Consider the following 23,698-nt stretch of genomic DNA (forward strand, 5'->3'; position numbering starts at 1 on the left):
GGCCAGTGGTGGGCTTCAAGAATTTCAGACTGAGCGGGAAAGAATGGATGACGAGTCAGTGGCCTTTAGGATCCAACTTGAGGAGATAAGGCTCCAACACGAAAGAGAGGCAAGAGAAGCTCAAACTAAAGTTTTACGAGACATAGAAGAGGCCATCTCGACGTTTCGTGAAGAAGCGTCAGTGACGCTTCAATCTTTCAAGGCTTGGAAAGCGGCAACGAGGATCGCTCGTACCATTGATGCAGACGCACAAGCTCTTACAGTTACCGCAACTGGAATGATCCTAACCGAAGCAGATATGCGCCGAATGACACCAGATAGGGACCCTCAGTCGGAAAGTCCGTCCATGATCAGCCAAATTCCTGGATACAATCTTCTATGTCGACAGCTGGGCCGCCTCAACATACTTACTGGGATCCTGTACGATGCTAGCACTGACACGGACGATGTTGCCGAAGGAGAGCCATGCGCTGCTTGTTACGACGAATTTGTTCCGGAAAAGCTGAAGGACCTGAGCTGCGAACATCGCTATTGCAATGCTTGTCTGAAGACCTTTTTCACAATGGCCACCGATGGTGCCGGCTTTGTCCAACCCCAATGCTGCGGCAAGCAAATCCCTTTGGCTTTAATCCAGGGAAATCTCTCCAGATCCGAGATCAAACAGTTCAAGAGTGCAGAAAATGAATTTCTGAGCGCCAATAAAATATACTGCAGCGACACTTCTTGCGGTAGTTTTATAGACTCTCTATACATCAAGGGGAATCAATCGACTTGCCCTGAATGTGGCCACAACACTTGTACCAAGTGTAAGAAAGAGTATCACGCCAAAGGAGATTGCCCGGCAGACCCTGCGCTCCAAGCTGCGCTCACGCTAGCTAAAGATAGGGGCTGGCAGCGTTGCTACGCATGCAGAACAATGGTGGAGCTGCATACAGGCTGCTACCATATAACGTATGCTTATCCACCTTACCATCAAGCCGCCGTGTTTATGTATTGACGGGTATACAGATGCAAGTGCGGCGCGCAGTTTTGCTACAAGTGCGGCGCGAAATGGCGGACATGCCGTTGCGATCGCGATACCGATGACAGAATTTATGTGGCAAGATTGGACGGACGTTATATGGACCATACCAGGTATTAATGGGGGCAAAGCCATGGAGAGCGGATTGATCTCAGGCTGCGCGAGAGGCCGGATGGCGGGTGTGTTGGTTGGACTTGCATCTACCTAGCTGTATGCATCCGATGCAACAGGCGTTGAGAAGCAGTTGTGATTCAATGACGACAACGAAGGTTATGCGGGAAACAGACAGAACCCTGTAAAAGCCTAGGAGCGCCTGAGTATGCTGCTCATGGTATACTGGCCAATGTAGAAGATTTGGATAGTTTGCAAATATCTCTTGTCCCCAAAAAATTCCAACAAAAGCAAAGAAGAGCATTCCTAGATAACCCGAGAGTCCAATGGCAATCCCGGTCGATGCAAAGTTTGCTTAGGCCATGGAACTTCCCGGACAGTGACCGCCTCACGTGATCCAATCTCAAGTCACGTTCGCGGCGAAAAAAGCCTTCAAGAAAGTTGCGAGCCGTCACTTCTCCATCCGACCCCAGCTTTCGCCCATTATCTACTCTATCGCCCGTCCGCTCCCGCCGTCCTTCCCTCCCTGCTTCTCGCCTCCAGCTTGATTGACGACCGTGTCGATTTCGCCGGTTCCTTACCTACGTGTCCTGACCTTCGTCTCTCGCCTCTGCGACACGAACAGCTGAGCTGGACGAAGCTGTTCTCTAGCTCCTGTTACTTTCAATTCACCTACCCCCTTCTCGCACATCACATTCACATTTGATATGGATCACTCTAGAGATCCCTGCCCCTGGGTTGCCCTGAGCGACTTTGGTGGTGCCTTCTGTATGGGTGTACGTTATACCTGCGCTCGAGTCCGAACAATTTCGCGTCCGAACCCCGAAACTAACATTAGTCGTTCAATAGGCCATCGGTGGTGCCGTCTGGCACGGTGTCAAGGGATTCCGCAACAGCCCCTACGGCGAGCGACGGATAGGAGCCCTCACAGCCATCAAGGCCCGCGCGCCCGTGCTCGGTGGTAACTTTGGTGTTTGGGGTGGATTGTTCTCGACGTTTGACTGTGCTGTTAAGGGTATTCGCAAGAAGGAGGATCCTTACAATGCTAGTATGTGCCACCCAAACAAATATCAGTGGTTAGCTGGTATGGACGTGAGCTAATTGGTATCTAAGTCATCGCTGGTTTCTTCACTGGTGGTTCCCTTGCTATTCGTGGTGGTTACAAGGCTGCTAGGAACGGTGCCATTATGTGTGCTGTTTTCTTGGCTGTTATTGAGGGTGTCGGTATTGGGTTCCAGCGCATGATGGCCGATCAGACGAAACTAGAGGTAAGTCTTGATAACCTCGTCACGCTATGGTACCTCGATTCTAACTATTGTGTTTTATAGCTCCCCCCTCCTCCTCCCTCAGACTCCAAGGCCGTCGCTTAAATGCTCGAATCACCTATCTCCTCGATCGCGACCACGATATGCCCATAAACGTTGCTGCTATATTACACTACATTACATCTCCCTTCTCCGGTGTTAGGATCAGCTCATTATATTATTACTGTTAGGATGCATGGTATAGAGGGTTTTTGTTTCTCGACGCATGCTATTCCACTCTATTATCTCAAAGAACTGGGTTTTTCTTTTGGATTTACACAAACACAGCCAGCATGTTGCACACATCTAGGGGGCGAAAGATGCAGAGTCCTCGAGGCGACCGGGGACATGTTACATTATGTTCTTTCTAATTTCTTGTACATTACTATTGATTGCCAATACCAGGATTAATGCATGTTCTTCTGAACCACTTGACTTCCTTTCGTCGCTTATCGTGCGCTTTGACGTGAGTGAGTGACCTATTTGCCGCTGACAATGACACCATCCAGACGCAGTCCAACCTCGACCTCCAATTCCCCGCACCACGCCCTTATCTCTAACAACCTCTACCAAACAACAGAAGCCGTGCCCTCCATCCCTCCAACCACCAATTCGACCACAGAATACCAAATAATGTCCCCCCCTCCAAAACCAACATTCAAACCAACCCTAATCCTCCACGGCGGCGCCGGCCAAATCGCCCGGCCCTCGCTCCCCCCCTCCCTATGGAAAAAGTACCACTCTTCACTCCTCTCCTACCTCCGCTCAACACGCACCCTCCTCGAAAATGGCGCTACAGCCCTCGACGCCGCAGTCCACGCCGTCTCCCTAATGGAAGACGACGAGCTCTTCAACTGCGGCCGAGGCAGCGTCTTTACAACGGCAGGAAGAATTGAAATGGAGGCTTCTGTAATGGTCACATCTGTTCTTCCTGATCGGGATGTGACGGAGAGGGCTGAGGCGTTGAAGAGGGGGGCTGGTGTTATTGGGTTAAGGAATGTGAGGCATCCTATAAGGCTTGCGAGGGAGGTTTTGGTTCGGAATGGGGTTGATGAGGATGGGGATGGGGATGGAGGGAGTATGCATTCTCAGCTTTCGGGGGGGTATGTTGAGGAGCTTGGACGGGGTTGGGGGCTGGAGTTTATGCCTGATGAGTGGTTTTGGACGAGGAAGAGGTGGGAGGAGCATAGGAGGGGTCTTGGTTTTGAGGAGGGGAAGACTGGGCTGGAGGAAGAGTTAATGTTTGATTCGGATGGTTTGGGGTATGGCTATCCTAGCCAGGGGACTGTGGGATGTGTTTGTTTAGATCAGTGGGGTGATTTGGCTGTTGCGACTAGTACGGGTGGGTTGACGAATAAGTTGCCTGGTCGGGTTGGGGATACGCCTACGCTTGGAGCGGGATTCTGGGCGGAGGCTTGGGAAGAGGCAGGTCGTGACTCCCCGGAGATCAGCGACATGCAATATCTCCGGCAGATGCAGACGATGCGCGATTCGTATCATGACGCTGAAGCAAAGTCACTGTGGGACATGACTCTCGCAGACTGTTTCCCAGGTCTACCTCCCTTCATGAGAGAGAGCTCCAGCTCAGTTCCCCGGCAGTCGTTCAACATCCCAAATGAGAAGCTTAAGCCCCGTTATACGCCAAAGAAACGCCGCGCAGTCGCTGTATCCGGCACAGGGAATGGAGATTCCTTCCTCCGCACCGCTGCCGCACGAACAACATGCGCGATGATGCGCTTCTCCGAGCGAGGACTTAGTCTCGAGAAAGCCGTCTCAGCTGTCGCGGGTGCCGATGGCGAACTGCAGCGCTCTGCAGGCAGACGATGGGGCAAGACAGGTGAAGGAGCGGGCGGTATAATCGGCATCGAGGTAGAGATTGATAATGATGTAGCGGACTCGGGCTGGGCTTTGCGCCATGGGAAGGTCGTGTTTGATTTTAATTGTGGGGGGATGTTTCGGGCTTGGGTTGACGAGGGACCTGATGGGGGAGATGTTGAGCATGTTATGGTGTTTAAGGAGGCGTATCAATAGATAATCAGATACCATGCATGTCAGTTTGGAGAGAGAGTTTCCTTCGAATGTAATCCGCCGTCTTGAGAGAATATGGTAGTCCAAATGGGAAGGAACCATGGCCCCCCGAGGACATCTTTCAACTCTTTCACTCTCCCACCGCGTATCTGTTTTATGTCTATGGCCCATTATCCTCCTCTAAAAAGTCCATTGAGCAACAATGACGGTATGTCATTGTCTCTACCCTCAAAGGAGAGCATGCATTATATGAGCCCGTTGTATTTGTATGTTTAGGGCATCGCTCTTCTGGCCTCTCTTCATCCATTACCCGTTGGCATCACTTATTATTGCTCTTGCAGCGAGCACTTGGAATGCACATCAAGTGCATCAACATCGAGCGCCTTGCCACAGAGCTGAATCTCCTGATTGCCTCGTTCCTGGATATGTCCTCAACCTATGCTTTTGCCCGAACCTGCCGCCTGTACTACGAGATTGTCCTTCCAACAATGTACAAGGATATCACGATTGAAGAGATGCTCGGCGTGAACTCCCTCAACTGGAGTTTTCTGCATACCTTTGCCCGAAAACCCTGCCTTGCTGCAGCGGTGCGTTCTTTGAATCTAGCCATCATGCTACCAAAGCTGAAGCCCCAGCCAGAATACAGTCCCGGCGGTCATCCTTACGATTTTGACATTTTTGACAGGTTATGTCGCGATTTACCTGGCCATCTGCACCGTACATGGAGGCGTAAAACTGATCGGGATCCGACTTTGTAATCAGACTCTTATGGTATAGCCACGTACGCAGCTGTGGTTCTGCCTTGGTTTATAAACGTACGACGTCTGGAAATCGAGTACAGGAGCTGGTCTGACCTATTGCGAAAGGTGATCAAAGGCTAAGGTAACGAGACTGCATACCTGCTTCCTCCATTCCCTAAGCTCGAGAAACACTCCATTATCCATATGCATATTAATGGACTTTAGTTCATCGGTGCTAATGACATGGCCTCATTCTTCAGGCTTCCGACCTTGATCAAGGTACGAGCATTGGATGTGATATTGGGCGACGTGGACTTGTCTCGCCTCGGTACACGCTTTTCAAACGTCACAGATATCTACATCAAGGACAGCCTGATCACAAAAAAAATGCTAAAATGGCTCGAGCTATGTCGTGAGCTCAAGTCTTCTCGAATCGATTTCCAGGGCACACGCCGCGACATGCACGCCGCCCCCGAGCCAGGTCTCCTCGATCACCTGGCACAGCTGCACAAAACCATATTAGAGAGATTGTGGCTGGGTCTCGGGCATAACGGCTATGTGCCAGCTTATGACAAGGGAATTTTCCGTTTTTCCCTACCCGAGTTTACGAGGCTGAAAATCCTACGGATCCATGTCCGAAATCTGATGGAATTCAACCATCAGATTCCAACTGGGCACGAAGGACCACTGAACGAGCTAAGAGGCGTTCTACCCGCTTCTATCGAAGTCCTATGCATCACTAGTTGGGGTACGAGTCTGAGTAGATGGCTCCCAGACCACGTCGAGCGTATGATGTCCAAGGGCCAGACGCCCGCGTTGAGAACCCTCGTCGTTGATTCCGAAATTCCGCCATCAAGCGAATACAAGCAATATAGCATGAAGGACTACGCGAGGCTTGCAGCCGTGTGCGAAAGGGTGGGGATTCAGTCGATTTTCTTGGACTCTTCTTATATGGATTCGGTCTGGCCTCAGCCGGGCCCAATTGGGGCTTAGGAGCAAACGAGTGTGATAACATAGGTTATTCCTCTGTTTCTGAAGAACCTCAATTAACCCTTTGAAGATGAAATGATGGAAATGGCAAGAATAATTCTGTAAACCGGACTCGAGCACCTTATGTCTCACCCACTTGCAACATGATTTAGTTAAGTAGTGGTATATATATTGCGCCTGGTGTTGGCCTCTCAATGTCAAGACTAGCATATTGCTGGCGTTCCAGAGCCCTAAATCAATAAGGAAAATAGAACATCAATAACACAATATCGTAACCGACTGAAGTGGCGTCTCAAGAACATTTAGAAGGTGCTTTAGAAGGTAAAGTGCTTCTCCTCGCCCGGGGTCTCCGTAGTCATATTTCCTTAGCCCATCTTCCATTTTCACTTCTCATTCTTTCATCTCCAACCTTTGACTAATTTCCGTGTTTTCTCTGTTTATTATCCAGCTGGTAAATTCCCATCTTTCTTTGATGTTTTATTCAGAACTTGACAATGTTGTCGTTGACACTGGGAAAGTGACTCCGTTCTTCTCGCTTCCAACTCTTAAAAAACCACCGTTCTTGACGTCTTCAAACCCTTTGAGATCTCAAGTGCTAAATTCTGCTCCTTAAACATTACTGATCTCTCGTTTGAACCATGCCGAGTGAGCAATGGCCTGCTGAGCTGGCTCGAGATGTGTCGCGAGTTGAAATCCTTCCGTATGATCTTTGACAAGGAAGCAGGTCCTCTTCCACCCCCAAACCGCTTCCAGCAAGCGCTACAGCTGCACAAAAGCTCACTGGAACGACTGTGGCTGTCGCCCTGGGACGACTATGCCTTACCCAACCGATGGGTCGGCCCCCTGACAGAATTCACAGCACTCAAGGTTCTATGCATATCTCTCCAAAACCTCTGCGAAGAAAATGATAACTGGACCCACTGACTAACCTGCACGACAACCTACCACGGTACCTTGAAGTCCTGTGCATCGCCAATTGCAGGCTAATGGAAAGACCATGGGCCATAAACCATGTTGTCCGCATGGTGTCACGGTGTCAGCTTAAAGCCTCATTCCGGGCACGATGCTCGGAATGAGGATCGTGATACGAATCTGTGGGAAATGGGAAGGAGTCTGGTATTAGGAGGGGCGGATGCACCTCCGAGCTAGGCTAAATACTTATGATGCTGACTAAGACTGTGCAGACCGGGCACCCAAGGACAGGGGAAGAACCCATGCTCCGACAGAATCTTGAGATCATGTGATCACTAGCGGCGTGGCAGCGAGCTACTCCAACCCCCTGAGGATTCGACCCCTCAATAGAAAAAGAGAACACATCGTCAAGAAGGATCTATCGAAGCAATAGAATTGAGCCCTATCGTTAAAGGCATCCGCTCCTTAGTAGGCTACGTGCGTGTAGCCGATACAGTCGTCATTCTGCCCTCTCCTTCCCCTGGGCCTGTACGATTCGTAACAGATCGCGAGATTCTGCCTGTACTGACCGCCTGTCTAGACCCTCATTCCGGGCACGGTGCCTGGGATGAGTATCGCGGGATTCTGCCTGTTCTGACCGCCGGTTGGCTGTTACTTCCTGAACTCCGATGTTGATCCTGTTCTTGACCTCTGAGCAACGTCTTGTTATACTAAGTGCCTGTCTGATAGTCTAATCCTGCATTCTGCCCGTGTATCTACTTCGTTATTCTGTTTTGATTATATTCCTCAGCCCGCACCTTGGCAGCCTCATATCTTTTAAATTACTTATTCAACTTTGTGCAAGTCAATAACACTATTACTCACTCTCTGCTCCAAGCTTTGAATGTCGATAAGGTCATCGCAAGAAAAAGGCCAAGCCTATTTAGACAGACCTCCAATGGGAGATAAGAGATATGCATAAGATTAACAAGCTAAGCCTCCCTGGCTGCGATCACCAGCCCTTTTTGTGTACGCCCATCGCACGCCCCCATGGACTTTTTCCCTTCCTCTCACTTTGTCTTCTCAGGGCACTGTTAAGAAGCATTATGCTATTACATCTTAATACCAATTAAATTTTAAAGATTTTCCGATGACCATCAATAGGATTACTGATCATGAAGTCACCCTGACATGACGCCGCCACTTCAATTCCACAAGCGAAAATAGCTATAAAACAGCCAAGTTCTCCCAGACCCTTCTATTCCAAAGAGAATTGAAAATATAGAAGAAATAGAAACAGGATCAGAATCGGAAGAGAAACGGAAGATGGTTAGACATATTGTGATTAAGTAGTAAATGTTATCACACATACGCGGCCGTTCCTGCATCCAAGTGCAATGGTAGTATTATATATTGCTGAAGAGACTGGATAAGAGTCGGAAGGGAGCCATAACTCTTTTTGGCTGTTGATAGCAACCCACCGATTCGCCTGTAGGGATACCTCATTTTCAGTCTCAGGGAGACGTGATGTGAAGCTTTCCAGCCAGACTCGTATGTTGAAAGAACCCACATTGGTGACAAGTTGTGGGAAGCGCTCAGAGAACTTGATATCATTAACAACTCCCTGGCTCTCTAGTGTATGCCTGAGGGCGCCAGTGGCGGGGTCCCAGAGCTTGATAGTGTGGTCGGCGGAGCCCGATGCCAGCAGCCGGCCGTCCGCTGAGAAGGCCACTGAGTTAACCCAATCAGAATGGCCCTCCAGCGTTTTTAACTCTGGACTCCAATCCTCTTCCACGTTCGGGCCTCTAGATAACCAATCAGGAAGGTCTTTTTTGAAATTTCTCCTAGTCACCGCCATTTCTGGCGCGAAGATTAAGCCAGAGGCATAGAGCTGCAGAGGCGCAATATCTGCTATTTGACTATTTTTCAGAACTAGTCGCTGTGCATCGTGCAGAAACCGAGATATGTTAGACTCCTTATCATCCTAGAACTGTTAATAATAGTAGTTGATCAAAGCACAGGTAAGACATACTTGGATTACGTTACTCTGTCTATCCTCGGCATTGAACTTGTATCTCTAGGTGTTCACAATTAAGGACGTGTATTGTTCGGAAGTATAGTTAATGGTGCTCTCTCTCCCTCTTGCTATCGAAACTCCTTGTTGATCCAAGGTCATATTCCACCACCAACAGAGGCCCGCACACGAAGCTAATCGGGCAATCACACCATGCAACGGTGCCATAGGACTAAGTCGTGACTTCGTCTTCCCGGGCAATGTAAGGCTCATCAGAAAAGGAAAGAGTGGCGTCGGCCGCGCCTAATATATTTCGTCGATACCCTTGGCAGACCTTCGCTCCTTGTAACGAAGGTGGCAGGCGCCACCTACCCCCCGAAAGTTACCAGGGGAATATCTTCCTTCCTCGACAATGCAGTGCTTCTTCCTTTTCACGAGGAAGCTGCAGTTGCTTTATAGCCGGTCAGATCTGTTATATCCGAGGCCAACGCCCGTCCTATGGAACTCTTGGACGAAGTCGTTGCAAGCTCCTTTGCACACAGTTAATCGAGCACCCCACCATGCGAGGCTGCACATACCACGATCTTAGAGCGACCAGCACTTGGCTGGAGTATGTCTTTTAGAATCAAGACGTTGGCTTGAGATAGAAGAAAGTCAAGGGTGGTAGAGGAGTATCAGGCCGTCAAGGGGTAGAAATGGATATATGAAGGTATATCCGCGGTATATAGTAGTCTATACATATGCAAAGAGGAAGTATGGCTCTTATCAAGTCAAATATTACGCCGTAAACCCACACCGGGTGACAACGCCGTTATTACGAAGCGGAGATTCACCGCTAGGTCAGAACGTAAGCAGAACACCCATCACTCATCAAGCATGTCCAATTTCTGGTGTATCGTCCTCCCCTTGATCTGATGAAAGGTTTTGTTTGACATAACTTTGCTCTCTCTCGGTACGCTCAGCCCAAGCACCCTCGACTGCCCGGAGGTAGTGAACAGCACTCGCACCGGCCAATCGACCTTTTCCACTTCCGCGAAGAGCACATTGACAAATTCCTGGCACATATCGCGTGCTCCGCCTTCGAAGAGATTCAGGTCAGATATAATGCAGTACCGGAGGGTCGGTGTATGTTCGAGGAGGATTCTCAACATGGCCATTGCAGCACTCCAGCTCTCGTCGATTGGCTCAATGAACTTATCAACAAAGTTCTTTGGTACGAGCACCTTATCATCGAGAGGCTGAAACTGCAGTAACTGACGAATAAGACTGTATACCATCGCCAGAATACCGACTTTATCTTCGGCTCTTTGAAACTGCGGACCCGCGCCAAGACGTGGTCGTTGGCAAATATACGATATGAATTGAGCCTTCGCCTGGATCGCCGTCCAGATAACACCTAATGCGGCAAGTTGCGCGCTCGTCTGTGGAGCAATCTCGTAGGGACTCATTATCCAGAGGATCTGGCCATTCCCGGACGTCGCCTGCGTCCATTTACCCAGAACGTGTACCATGGCTGGTTCGGCTAGGAGCCGGCCAGCTTGGATGGCGCGCATGATCCCGTCGGTGCCGCCGACTTGGTCGATTATCTTCTGAAGGTGCTCGCAGAGATGCTCCGCTTCGCGCCGCGAGAGGCCATCGGCGAGCTCAATGGTCTGTTGAATGTGTGTATCGGGCGTAATGGCCAGCATTTTCCGGGGTGGTGACCGTTGGAGTGCGTCTTGTACTTGTTTTTTCAGGGAATCCACTATAGGATTAGTTGGCAAGAGGCTCACTTCTTGATCCAAGAAATGACTCACGTTCTCTCGCTGTCTCCATGAGTAGACTATACATGCCACTTCCGATCTCGTTGTTCTCTTTCCTCGTCTGCACAACCTGCGCAATAATCCTTGCCTCAACAGCATCCAGCGACTGATCAATCTGCGGGACGATGGCGTTGACTTGGAATGCATTTTGTATTTGCGCCTCCTCATTGATGAGCTGAATTGACTTCTTGATCAGGTCCGCAGCGTTCTCAAACTCCGTCAAAAAATTGGCGTTGAACGAGTCAAGCCATCTGGACGATTTAGGCTTCAGATACCAACTGGCGACTTTGATGAAGAAATCGAAGAACTGGGTGTAGATGTCTGAGAGGCGTTTCTGTATGCTGGGGTTTTGGTAGAGATTCAACCATATTGTGCAGACGCCGATGCTGTCGGATAGCTCGGCGATATAGCCTGATAACTGTTCGGCGATGTTGGAGTAGCTGACCGCGGTCTTAAAAAGATATTTCAGTCAAGTGAATGGATTGCAACAAGGCGAGTCGAGTTGCTACATACCTGAATGACCATCGCAACAGCACCACAAAGCGTCGATGTATACGAGGTTTGGTTGGGAAACCACTGAAAGATCTGCTTATGCCCGTCCAGCTTGTTACAGACCTTCATAAAGTTCGTCGCCACCTGTTTTCGCCGTTAGCTAACTTTGTCCCTGCAACCGACTGAGGAGAGGTCTGTTACTGACCCTACCATTCGACTGCCTCCACTGTACCTCGAGCTGCTTGGTGATACTATTGACCTGACCCACGGTAAACTCGCCGCCACTGCGGAGTCGCGTCGCGACCTTCTGTTCCGTCTGGCTTCGATGTCGAAATAGCAAAACTGACGTTTTCTTCTCTGCCGCTTCTTTTTGAGCAAGCGAAGCGAAGAATTCGTCGCATTTGGACTGCAGCGCTTGGCGTGCGAATTCGACTCCGTTGAATGTGCTGCTGACTCTAGGTCAATATTTATATCGAGTGTATCTTCAATACAATACATACTGCTGCTGTCCTGCTAGTTCGTGATGGATTCGATCCATGCGCAATCTATTTCTAGACTCGACTTCCTCATCGAGGTCCTTCTGATACTGTTTTGTCTTAATGGCGAGATCGGAGGTCGCTTCGAGCTCCTCTGTAAAGCGGCGCACGAGCTTGCCCGGCGACTTCTGGTCCGTAGTGGTCATGGTCGCGGCCATTGTTCGTCGAGTGGACATAACGTCCGATGTTGGGTAGGGTATGAGGTTGAATTTGAGGGCCGTGAGCCTCCAGCGGAACGGACCTCTCAGCCACGAACTCGTCGTGGGCGAAGTTGGGGCTATGCTACCGAGTGACTGCTGGAGTGACAGGACATCAGAGAGGGGATTATTACAGGATTTTGTGCTTTGGCCTTCAGCTGACCCTATGTTGCATATTGTTAGCCAATTGGGTCACAGTACTCAAGTAGTCGTCGGTATTATAGTGCTAATTGGTCCGCTTGCGCTGACGGCTTGCATTAGGCTGAGGGGTTCTGGGACTGGAGAGTTCAAGATGGTTCGGGACGGGGTGCCGAGACGGACGCCAGAACCGCATCAGAATGTTGTCCACGAGAACTCGAAGACACCCCGAGCCCGATAGTGGTATTGAGTATATTCTGCGTATGATGCAAAGATTAAATATTGGGCCAAATGCTGCACGGAGTAAGATGGGCCTTGATTGGAAGGAGTCGCGAGGCTCCGACGTAACCCTTCAAGCAGGAATGGCAGAGCCTTTCGCGCAACAAGAAATTGTTATCACTGGCCTTCGAAGCGCTTCGACTGCACACCCCGCCGCACAAAGCTGACGTGCCGTTTTCATGTGATCTAGCGTATTTCAGTTGGTGGTGGGCTTTTTTTTCCCGTTAAGAAGGAACGGGGCGCAAGTCTTAGGCTATGTCTGGTTCAACCACAGACACTAGAGAGACCAACCTTTCTGGCCTTCCCACCAAGCCACTGAACCAATGGAGCGAGCCACGAAGCCCGTTGTCGATAGTCATGATGTCCAGGTTGCAAAGAGTGGGCCAGAGCCCGAGGTGATAGCACAGTTGGAGGTAACGGAAGGTAAATATCTCGAGCCGCACCGGAGGAAAGTCCCCGGAACTTGATGCAGGGCAGTCCTGATTGCAAACAGTAGTTGAGACTTCCATCAGTATTTCGAATAAAGCCGGTGGGTTGCAAGAGGGTGATGCTCCCGATGAGGTTGGGCCCCAACTGTCGAGTTCAAAAGACGACGCACGCGAGCCTCAAACTGGTTCGGAGAACAACACTGTGGACAGGGTTCCGGGGGCAACCAAAACAAACGGGGAGCCTGATACTAGTTCTCAAACAGAGAGCGATGAGCCTACCAAGAAGCTGAATCACATTGTCTTTGTTGATCCCCTGGGCACTCGATGGGCGTTTCCGTATGAAGCGGCGAAAACTTGGAATGTACGTTATGTCTCAACCCTTCAACGGGCTGGTACTAACATCTTGCGCAGGGTGTCAAGGATCTGGTTAAAGCAGTCTATGTTGACATATTTCTCCATGATCGCTACGCGCAATTGCTCGACAGAGCGAACGAAGGCACCGAGCAATCCTTCACTATTGTCAAGATCAGATCCGAACCTGACGGCGAACCCGACGGAACGAGTCTCTTGTCTCGGCACTGGGAAAAGCTGGTGCAACCAGGATGGGAATTCAAAATCACGCTCGATGGTGATTGGGACATTCTATCAGATATTAGCAAGGCCAAGGCCGCCAGAAACGCCGAGGCCCCCATCGTTACAGGAAAGGAGGATGAAGTTCTCAAGATATCCTACGTGGCCAAGTACCTGGTGCCGGATGATGATGGCCTTCTTCTCTACCACTCCGAACAGCAGTTCAGGAGCAAGATCATTGACAGGAAGAGCCTTGGCTCAGTAGCATCGGGGGTTGTTCTGGAGGAACAACGAGAGGTCAGTTGCAGCAACAAGGAGCCGAACACCCCAATCGAAACGCGGATTGAAAATATTGGGATTCCAATACTATACATTCGGTCACCTATCCTTCTTGATGCTCTAAAGGCAGTCATCAGCTTCCAGGCTATACCCGACACGTATTTTTCTAAAAGATGGCGTGGCAGGGAAATAACCAGCAGTCTTGAACAAAGTCGGTTTGTTTATCCATTTACTGACCTCTGGCATTACCGTGAGAGATTGTTGGAGTATGGAAAAAGGGTACAGGTAGCCCACGACGCCGAGTACAGCAAGACCTGTCGGGACGAGATTGATATCCTCCTAGACTATTTGCGTCAGGAACCACCCATCCCTGTGGACCAGGCGGAACTCATGTGGCGACATTCCACCCCAAAGGCAACATTCGGTTCTCTCTGGCTCCTACTGAAACCCGGATTGGACGTCTATGTCAAAGAGAATGGACACCTTGTTGCGTATGTGCTTGAATCGTGTTCAGGAGGGCCAAAGTGGACGTCACCTGAATCCCGGGCCTCACCATATCGCGCTCATGTTTGGAACCTCAATTTCAATGGCGAAGTGTTAACCCGATCGGTCAAGGAAGTGATAATCCCGGTTTTTGATGGGGAGCGCGAGATTCGGACGCTCCCCGTATTCCCCACGGAATTCCACATGGATGAGGACCCTGAGAACTCTCTTGTTCAGAAGCTCATCAAAAAGGGCAAGAGCTTCGTGGAGATGGTAAAGGAGCCAACGTTCCGAGAATATAGTGGCCCTAGTAGGCTGCAAGGAGTCCGCGACGTTAGTTCTCTGCATTCACCCCCACCTTTGTTCTTATAAGCATGATTGATTCTCACTGGTAGCATAGTTCAACCGAGCAAGAGTCGTGATCGACCACACCAGCCAGCCCTGGAACCTCAAGCATGTATCTGCTGATTGGAAGGATCAGAAGGAGGTTGTGGTTCCTGTGACAGAGTTACCTGGAGTCGAGCTGGGCGAACGCATCAGGGTGCCCAGTTGCCCGTGTAAAACATGCCACTCTAGCGACTCACTGCAACAGGGCCTCCAAAGTCGCACATTTGACGACTATGACAATATTGATCTGAGAACTAAGTCAGAGCTTCTAGATCATCAATACATGCTATGCTGGTCGCATGTGTATGGATTCGTACTCAAGGACCGGGCCTGGGGTATGTGATGATTTTCACCCATACCTGTAAAGCAAATTCGTGACACTGACCGAGCATTGCAGATCTGCTCGACGTAACGCGCCTGGAGCTACCGAGAATACAGAAAAACATCATTGACTTGCTCGTTATGAAGCCGGAGAGTAACAAACAGATGATCAAGGCCGTTTGCGAGATCTACGGAGGAACATACACGCAGACATTCTCATCGGATTTCATTCACGGCAAAGGAGAAGGACAGATTTTCCTACTCCATGGGCCTCCAGGAACAGGAAAGACACTCACTGCGGGTACGTAGAGTTTTCATTGAGAGCTTCAATTCTGACACATCCGCGTAGAGTCCGTTGCCGAATATTCAGGTCGGCCTTTGCTCAGTCTAACAGCCGCCGATTTGGGCCAGGAACCTGAGGCGCTCGAGCAAAATTTGCTTCGGTTCTTCCGAGATGCGAAGAAATGGAACGCCATTGTGATCCTTGACGAGGCCGACGTCTATCTGGAAACTCGATCTTCCCAGGATCTCAGAAGAAACAGCATCGTGTCTAGTAAGCGTGCCAGTTCCGATGTCGCATTTTCTAGAGTCTAATATCGATGCAGTCTTCCTTCGCGCTCTCGACTACTTCCAGGGTATTCTCTTCTTGACAACAAACCGCGTCGGAAGCTTCGATGAAGCGTTTATGTCGCGAATCCACGTGCAGATCGGATACGATCCCCTCGATGATGGATCACGACAGCAAATCTGGGACAATCATTTCAAGAAACTCTCGCGAAACCGCGAATTAAACGGACAAGAAATTCGCTGCTCATATGACGCCAAGGAATTCGTTCGAAAGTCTAGGGATCTTCAGGCTCTGAAGTGGAACGGTCGCGAAATCCGTAACGGTAAGTCTACACTAAGCAACCAAACAATAAGCACAAGGCTGACAGTATCCAGCATTCCAAACCGCTGTAGCCCTTGCCTGCTACCAGGCAAAGCAGGAGGCAAACGACGTACCCGAGTTGACCGACGACCATCTCCGCCAGGTTGTCTCCATGTCACATAACTTCAAGTCATATTTGCATAACGTTCGCGGGCCGGAAGAGGAAATGGCGTATGCTGCAAGGCTGCGGAACGATGAGGTCAAGGCTTCTGGGAAGGATAGTTGAGTGGAAGACCGTAGTACGCGCTAGAAAAGAGGCAAATCGCGAGCAGCAAGGTTGGAGACTACTAGACGACTTGTTCGGATTTCAGGTTCAAGAACTGCCGCTTCCTTACGCGGACCAAAAGCAGGCAAAAACGATTTAGGAACAATCATTGCATCAGGTAATAAGCTGCAGTACTTTGCTCAGAAGGAATGAAAAGGCCCAGAGAGAAAAGAAGTATAATATCTATCATGAGAGTCCCGACCAACTTCTTAAGCCCTTATAGACAGAGGTTTTATTGGCCTTGTACCTTTTCACCCCAGAACAATAAAAGCTTGCACGTATCTTCGGAGCAGGAAGAATCTAAATAATAAGAAGCAGTTCTTACTAATAATATATTAGGTCTATTTCCTTCTGCACCTCAAGAGTTTTGGAAAGATCATGAACATGAGTTCCTAATACTTGCTAGTCTTGCACGGGATATTCTCTCAACTCCTATTACTGGTACTGGTGTCGAGAGAAACCTTCATTTCTAAGCATGGTATCTGTTATTACCGTCGCGGGTCCCTGGAGTTCTCGACCATTTGGGAGCCTATGATCTTTATGTGAATATCAAAGTTTGAGGTTGAAGAGGTACAGCTTATTTATCGGCGGGGGTTTCTTACGCGGCAAGAGGAAGAGATAGCAGAACAGGAAAAGATAATATTGACCTGATTAGTAGGACGATAGATTTCTGGTTAATGCCCAGCTCATAATACCAAGCAAGGATGCATTAGAGAAATAGTATAGAAGCCATGTTTCTGAATCAGACCAGGAGTTTGATGATGATAACGATAATGGTCAACACCTCTTGCCGTCGCTTCCGCTTCCTGGAGTGGTCGAACCTAATCAGTTCCAGGGTGGTATTTCCTTGCACCCCATGATTTCAGCTTTCCGGTGTATTGGTTTTTACCAGGAGTTGCCGTACGGCGGCGTCGAAATCTAGATTGATAGCAAGGCTCGGCCCAAGGAAAGTAAAATTTCTACCTAGCTCGAAGACCACATTCTTCAATCATATATGCCATGGTTCATTCTAACGGATTGATCATTCGTCACGCTCCTCCTCACTGGAACCTCGTCCCATTTCGAGATATGGAACGATGGCGCCAATACTACAAGAGGATTTTACCTCAAGGTCTGCAGACGGCTCATTATTGATAATTCAATTCATTCCGTGACCTCTTCCTGCCACGAGTAGCTTGATGCATGTCATGCCACGTCTTCAGTCAAAGAAGTTGGCCAAAAAGTTCATACAACAGATGACTCATAGCAAGAAAACGCATGCAACCCTTTGAAAGCTGTGATAAGTTCAGTAACAATAGCGGGTATACAAGCTTACTCCCCCTAAATCGGGAGATAACGTCCCAGATAGCATGTTGCTAGAGACAGCACGGCCAACGCAAAACCTAGATCCCTAGGGAAGCTGGCGCCATGTCCAAATAGGACTTCCCTACGCTAGCTGGGAACCACTACTAGTGACTGGTGTGGATGCGACCTTATTCCGTGTGCCAGAGATACTGACCCCCTAACCAAATCTGGCCACTCAAAGCAAGATTTTATCTCTAGGGGTTACGGAACAGCCGGAGCAGTTCGTGCCTGTGAGGTTGTAAGTGCTTTGGGTCATGATTGGCGTTATTATGTTGAGCAGTACCCCAGGTAACGCGACAACTTTATGATGACACATCTAATACAGGCTCAAATGGTACTTATTTCTGGATATAGCCTGGACAAACGAAACTAACGACATATTAAGCAAAGAGTTTATTTCTTTCTGGTACATGGCTGTCTATTTACGTTTGACATTTCACCGATCAAAGAAGGATATTCTTTGTCTAACCACGTGCATCAGATATATTGTTATTGTCTATGCCTTATAGCACATGGTGCTGGAATCAACTCTATTAGAAGATACAGGCATTAAGGCTAATCCTTATGTTAACCAGGAGCAAATGATGTTTTTAAGGACAATGAAAATGCTAAATAAATTTTGCACAGTGATCACTCCCATGTTTTGACAACATCAAGTCCGCGCCTTATTACAAGCAACCTGTGTTTGTTGACAATAAGAAAGTCACGCGTGGACGATACATAGTTTACCAGAAATTTCCCGGTACTGCCTCTCCATTCGGATAGTAGAAAAAAATGTCGCTGTATACCATGCTCTGATTGCTTCCATTTGACCAGATCAATACTACAGACCCAAAGATCAATGTCAAGGAAAATGACAAACTGCCGGACGACGGCTATAATTTGACGTATTTTGGGGTTGATGTTGTCAAAGCTCCGTGGGAAACTCTCTGAAGGCCAGGCGTGATGTGAGATGTTTGCAGCGCTCCAAATCATCAACCTCGGGCGATCCATTGATGGAGAAGGCATGTGCTCTTTTACAAGAGCAGCAATGAACGTTTCAGTGACTTTGGGGCTAACTTGTCCTGTGACATGCTTCAAAGCTAAGGATTCGGTGCTTTTGCTGTCTTCATTGATGTTCAAGCCTTTTATGCTTGTCTTGATATCGTCCTCAGCATATTCAAGGCCGGTCCACGAATGCGAATTTTTCTGAGCAAAACTTATTGACAGAAATATCATTGGGTCTGACGGATGATTGATGATGGCTCTAGTTTCGTCTTGGTCTGAGAACGGCAGCGTGTATATTTTTCCCCCGTCAATTGTCCAGACCTGGGCGACGTCTCTTCCCTGAAGGAGAATCCTTTCACCACTGGTGTCAAGGAGCAGCGTCAAAACAGAAAACTCCGATCGTATCTCGTTGATTACTTTCACGGAGATGTAGCCAGTGGATGCTATTTGGATTGTGTTGACGATAACTCGACCAGATTCATCAGCTGTGGCTAGCAGATTTGTCTTAACATCACAGGCAACACAGATAATTGCTGTGTTTGACGCGTGCTGATAGAGTAACCCTTTTTCGGTAGCGTCCAGTGTACTGAAGTAAACAAGGGAGCCGTCTTGCTTTCCACAAAAGACATATTGTCCGCTTGGACCGGGGCATATGGATGTGATATCGGCTTTGAGAGGCCCCTCAAGCACACCGCACGATCTGGGTTTCACCACAATTGCCTGACTTAGCTCACTTTGGCTGCCTTCATCTGATCCATCGCTCACGAGGACAGTGGGCTCCCAGATCCGACATTGAGAGCCTCGTATGTCTGCGAATCGCTGACTGTTGCTGCTGAACGATATTCCGCGAATACCATCTTCAAAGGCGTCGATTCGATAAACAAGAGTCAGACTTGTGCCTTCTGTTCCAGAAAATTCAAAGATGTTGATTGTGCCTCGGGAACTTCCAGTCACGAGCGTTCTGCCGTTTGGAGAGCAAGACATGCTGTGAGCGAAGATGTCAGGGGTTTGATAGCGCAGTTCGCAGCTCCACAAATCGTAGACTACAATCTCACCATCCCCGTACGAAACAACTAAAGCCTCAATCTCGGGACTCGGATTGAATGCTAAAGCGTCAACAACGTATTGTCTAGAGACTCCCATGGCTGTGGCTGGGGCACGATTGCAGCACCCAATGAAAGATTCCCTCGTTGCATTGATCAAGTACAATGACCCCCCTCTATAGCTGACGGCAAGTATCGAGTGGTCCTCAGAGAATAGAGCTTTTGTGGGAGGCTGCACTGGTAGACATTGGCCTGTTGCTTCAAGTACGATCTCAGCCCAGGACCAAGATTCTTCTTCACTTTCGTCCTCTTGGAAGTTCAAAGTCAATGAATAGTTGTCTTGCGTGATTGCAGTCAGTGTTCCGTAATGATCATCACTGAAAAACACCGCCAGGGGCTGATGGTTGACATGAAAGCTTCGCACTAGTGTTCGCTTCTTCATATCCCAGATTTTGATGTTGCGCGAGCTGCTAGACGCGAGGAAGTTATCCCCACTGCTGAAGCAGAGTATCTTGGCTCGCTCGCCATGAATCAGGGTGCCCATAAGCTCCATTGAGTCTTGGTGGTAGAGATATAGTGTCCCATTAGACAATCCAACCGCCAAATAAAGGTCGCCTTGGGTCACAGCACTTGTCACTCCAGTCTGGTAATCGAACCGAGCCAAGCATTCGTCCCACACTTTTTCCGTCTGGCCTTTGACCATTATTCCGCGAGCCCGCGATGCGTATAACATTGAAATCATTGACCCAGTAGGGCATAATGAAGGGACAATATCGAAAATAGCCGACGGGCAGATAGCTAGGGGATCTCGAAATCTTGCATTTATCCTGGCCAGATCCTGAATCCAGTTCTCCAGATCGTTTTTCTCCTTGGAAAGCGGCCCTAGATGTTTCGAACGTCGCATCAGGTATGCTTTGAGATTCTTGACCGTGCGAAAAAGGGTCTGTAATTTTCTGGTCCGGGCCAGATATTCAATCCAGGCCAAAGCATTGTTATTCAGGAACTCATTCAAGAGCTCCCACACCTTTAAGCTTTCTGAGGTACATTTCTGGAGATGATCAGAAAAGTGCGTGGCTGCATAGTCTATCAACTCATTGTTAGAATTCAAATTTGATGTAGTCGTTCTAGCTCTTCGTTGACGGCTTTTTTTATCAAATTTGGTATTCATAGATCGAAGGCATATTTCTGCGATTTTGGAATGGGCCCGCGGCTTGTGAATAATAAGATCAGGGGTGTAATTCTGTTGGAGCAAAAAGTTTTTTGCCGTTTGATGAACACATTCAACATGACCATTTCGGCCAACCTTGACCAAGTTGCCACAAATGTGCATGATCACTCTGTCGAGATTCTGGACAGTCTCGTTGCTGTCCAATTTTAAGGCACATTGAAATTCGTCCACAGCCAAAGCTCGCATTGCCAAAAGACACCAGGAAAAGACTGAGTGAGCTAGCTTTCGTCCTTTTTCCGAAATGGTGCTCAGCATTCGTGCGTAAAAGTCGTGCATATCAGAGGGCATCTCATTGAGAACATGGTCAGCTCTCTCTTCAGAATACACCCCTTCAAGTTCTTGAACCACAAGTGAGGTCCAGAGAAAGGAACCACCTGATTTCGCCAAAATTCTCTCTCGGAGACTTTCCTGGCGACTTTCGTCGCCAACTGGGAGGTGATGCATCCTCGAATCAACAAATATACCGAGATCGACCAAAGTGTCCTCAGCTCGTAGATGATAATGGTCAACAAGATTGGTTAGCGACGAGAGACATTGAGATATTTCCGGTCCTTCACGGCTTGTAATAAAGATGCGTACGTTTGGGGGTGCTTTCGTGAGCAGCGAGGCAAGGGCGGTGCACATGCGGCATTCGTCAAGGGCATCCAGTACCCAGAAATGAGGGCTTGATGAATGCTCCTTGAATATCGCGCCTAGAAATAGTTGGCGCCACAGTGTTCTTTCGTCTAATTGCTCCCAGGCTGGAAGATAGTCAGATAGCTGGATCAAGCGGTCTAATATCCGTTCATCCGTCTGCCCTATCTGAAGGGCCAGCGACAATAGACACCCGGAAATAGACGCCTTTTTCGCCATCCCGTGCTTGAAGAAATAATAGCTGCAGTTCAACCCTTTTTCTTGGAGATCGCTGATTATGTGGCTTGAGAGAACTGATTTACCAGCGCCCCCGGCTCCTGTAAGCCAAAAGATAGGCTGTTCTAGGCCAGACCCGGACTGCCATTTGATGTATCTTTCGGTTGAACAAAACCATTCAAATGTGCCGGGGACCCTGATTTCTTCACATGCTTGATAATCATCAACCGGCGGTTCATAGATGCCAGTGAGATTGCTCAGCATCCGCTGCCGTAGCTTCGTTGTTTCAGATACTGTTTGGTTCACTAAGGGCTGGTCAAAGACGCTCTGTGCAACAATGTTTTGAGTTAGACTGACCTTCCTTATAGATTGTCTCGAGCGTGGCGACGAGTGCATTGCGAAGTGTTCTGTAGTTGGGCTCTCCAGGTTGTTCAAACTTGCAAATACCGCGGTGATCAGCATTTAAGAGCGAGCACCGTTCTCTAGCATAACCAAGAGTGGCAGAGAATTTATCGACAATAAGAGCATTGCTGAAAAATAAGTTACACGGGATTGTCTCGTAGAAAGACCACAATTGAAGATCATCTGAGAAATGGCGGAAGCTATCATTGATTGATGCTACCGTGCTGGAATTTTTCTCCAGTTCAGCGACAAAGGGCTTCTGATTGAGGGATACTCTTAGTATCTTAAGCAATGTCTTTGCTAGATCAGAGCCACGATGTGGAGTTGCCAGAAAAAAAATCGTATGGATCCTCCCGGCCAAGTCTCTCAGGGTGGGGTCTTGACGTGCAATAACATATGCCTAGGGACAGACTGGGTTAGTTTAATTTAGTTTACACACGGTATACAGGTTAATCTTCAGCCTTTTACCTGTTTAGCAACAACCCCCCCCATGCTATGTGCAATGAGCACAAGTTTTGTCTAAAACACGGTTAGGTATGTTAAACATACTTGTTATGGCACTCACATTGCTTCGACGAATATCCAGACTGCACTGAATCTCATTCAATAGCGACTGGGCAAAATCATGGATGGTTAAGAAAGATCTTTGTAATTCCGCCCAGTTAGCCTTGTAGCCAAAACTGTGGACGCGAACACGAGTAAACTCCGGGTCTCGTGACAACCATTCTTTTGGCCAGTAGTGATATGGGTTGGATGTCTTAGACCAGGTCTTCCTTGAGCCTCCTCCAAGACCATGTAGAAATATAAAATCAATGATGGGCTCCGTCGCTGCATAAAGTAGGTTGAGCCCTAAAGGTCCTCTGTAGTCGTCATTTTCGTTGTTACCATCATCAACACTAGTTGATTCAAGAGCCTCATTGCCTCTCCACGAGCTTGTGAGGCTGCTGAAGGCCTTCTCTAATCGAACCAAACTTTCCTCAGCAGACGAACGTCTGCGAAACTATTGGCTGTCAGCGGAGAACGGTTCCAAGAATTTTCTGTCATACCTGTTCCATGATCTTGGAAAAGAGGCTTTGTGATGAATTGTCACGTCTGATAGTGCCCCCGGCTTGGTTCTAAAAGAAAAGTAGCTTTAAATCTGATGCGAAACGGACGACAATGGAACTGTTGTTGACCATTTGAACAGCGCGAGGAGCGGGAATCTGTGTTGAACTGACAAAAGGATCATATTGCTCAAAAACTAATAAGAAGGAAACTATCGAGGTCGCTTCACTAGGAGAGTGCGAGCTTACCCCTCCATGCAGCAAACGAGGGTGCTCCTGCACCTCTGGCGCTCAATAATCTGACCCTCCAAATTTAGCACCCCCACGCGGACGAGCCGGAGGCTTGTATCACGTTTATCAAGCCCCTCAGCTGGCGGTGGACCAATGAGACATTTCATACAGCCGCTTCGTACTACACGCGAGCTCATCGATATCGAGAAACATGAACAGTCATTGGACGAGACGCGGTCGCGTCGTTTGGGTCTCTTTCTCTGCCACTCCCAGATTGCTTTCCACACAGCCAATTATGAACGTCACTGGTAGGCGTAGATTCACGACATCAATCACTAGAGATATCAAGGATTATATGACTAGCGGT

At 48.7% G+C, this 23,698-nt stretch overlaps 8 protein-coding genes across 8 annotated transcripts; 5 read left to right on the forward strand and 3 right to left on the reverse strand.

The window, feature by feature from the left end:
- Positions 1-43: 43 nt before the first annotated feature.
- BDV14DRAFT_194689 (protein transporter TIM17) lies at positions 44-2,502 on the forward strand (the record flags this gene model as incomplete). Its single annotated transcript, XM_073771980.1, has 5 exons — positions 44-575; positions 1,784-1,908; positions 1,982-2,180; positions 2,246-2,400; positions 2,461-2,502. 5 exons carry the CDS (start codon positions 44-46, stop codon positions 2,500-2,502), a joined length of 1,053 nt encoding a protein of 350 aa, XP_073633866.1.
- Positions 2,449-4,632, forward strand: BDV14DRAFT_4689 (isoaspartyl peptidase/L-asparaginase). Its single transcript, XM_073776844.1, has one exon. The coding sequence runs from the start codon at positions 2,932-2,934 to the stop codon at positions 4,465-4,467; it is 1,536 nt and encodes a 511-aa protein (XP_073633867.1). The 5' UTR covers positions 2,449-2,931; the 3' UTR covers positions 4,468-4,632.
- A 185-nt stretch (positions 4,633-4,817) lies between these two features.
- Positions 4,818-6,197, forward strand: BDV14DRAFT_194691 (uncharacterized protein; the record flags this gene model as incomplete). Its single annotated transcript, XM_073771981.1, has 2 exons — positions 4,818-5,051; positions 5,430-6,197. The coding sequence occupies 2 exons, from the start codon at positions 4,818-4,820 to the stop codon at positions 6,195-6,197; spliced, it is 1,002 nt and encodes a 333-aa protein (XP_073633868.1).
- Positions 6,198-6,300: 103 nt separating this feature from the next.
- Positions 6,301-7,303, forward strand: BDV14DRAFT_162253 (uncharacterized protein). The gene has a single exon (XM_073766866.1). The coding sequence runs from the start codon at positions 6,870-6,872 to the stop codon at positions 7,116-7,118; it is 249 nt and encodes an 82-aa protein (XP_073633869.1). The 5' UTR covers positions 6,301-6,869; the 3' UTR covers positions 7,119-7,303.
- Positions 7,304-8,430: 1,127 nt separating this feature from the next.
- On the reverse strand, positions 8,431-9,372 carry BDV14DRAFT_186552 (WD40 repeat domain-containing protein; the record flags this gene model as incomplete). The annotated part of the gene is made up of 2 exons (XM_073770829.1): positions 8,431-8,993; positions 9,312-9,372. 2 exons carry the CDS (start codon positions 9,370-9,372, stop codon positions 8,431-8,433), a joined length of 624 nt encoding a protein of 207 aa, XP_073633870.1.
- A 123-nt stretch (positions 9,373-9,495) lies between these two features.
- Positions 9,496-12,227, reverse strand: BDV14DRAFT_162255 (uncharacterized protein; the record flags this gene model as incomplete). The annotated part of the gene is made up of 4 exons (XM_073766867.1): positions 11,599-12,227; positions 11,415-11,537; positions 10,896-11,352; positions 9,496-10,843 (listed from the first exon to the last, which is right to left on the reverse strand). Coding segments are annotated over exons 2-4 (1,442 nt in total), but the record flags the coding sequence as incomplete, so codon positions are not given.
- Positions 12,228-12,772: 545 nt separating this feature from the next.
- On the forward strand, positions 12,773-16,463 carry BDV14DRAFT_162269 (AAA family ATPase). The gene is made up of 8 exons (XM_073766868.1): positions 12,773-12,966; positions 13,037-13,332; positions 13,383-14,636; positions 14,704-15,025; positions 15,088-15,312; positions 15,361-15,564; positions 15,617-15,901; positions 15,954-16,463. Exons 1-8 carry the CDS (start codon positions 12,867-12,869, stop codon positions 16,163-16,165), a joined length of 2,898 nt encoding a protein of 965 aa, XP_073633872.1. The 5' UTR covers positions 12,773-12,866; the 3' UTR covers positions 16,166-16,463.
- A 1,576-nt stretch (positions 16,464-18,039) lies between these two features.
- BDV14DRAFT_162271 (WD40 repeat-like protein) lies at positions 18,040-23,374 on the reverse strand. Its single transcript, XM_073766869.1, has 5 exons — positions 23,104-23,374; positions 22,623-23,057; positions 22,526-22,576; positions 22,013-22,457; positions 18,040-21,960 (listed from the first exon to the last, which is right to left on the reverse strand). Exons 1-5 carry the CDS (start codon positions 23,110-23,112, stop codon positions 18,179-18,181), a joined length of 4,722 nt encoding a protein of 1,573 aa, XP_073633873.1. The 5' UTR covers positions 23,113-23,374; the 3' UTR covers positions 18,040-18,178.
- Positions 23,375-23,698: the final 324 nt, after the last annotated feature.

The sequence above is a fragment of the Aspergillus stella-maris genome, assembly GCF_047715825.1.
Source record: "Aspergillus stella-maris strain CBS 113639 unplaced genomic scaffold BDV14scaffold_1, whole genome shotgun sequence".
NCBI lineage: Eukaryota > Fungi > Ascomycota > Eurotiomycetes > Eurotiales > Aspergillaceae > Aspergillus > Aspergillus stella-maris.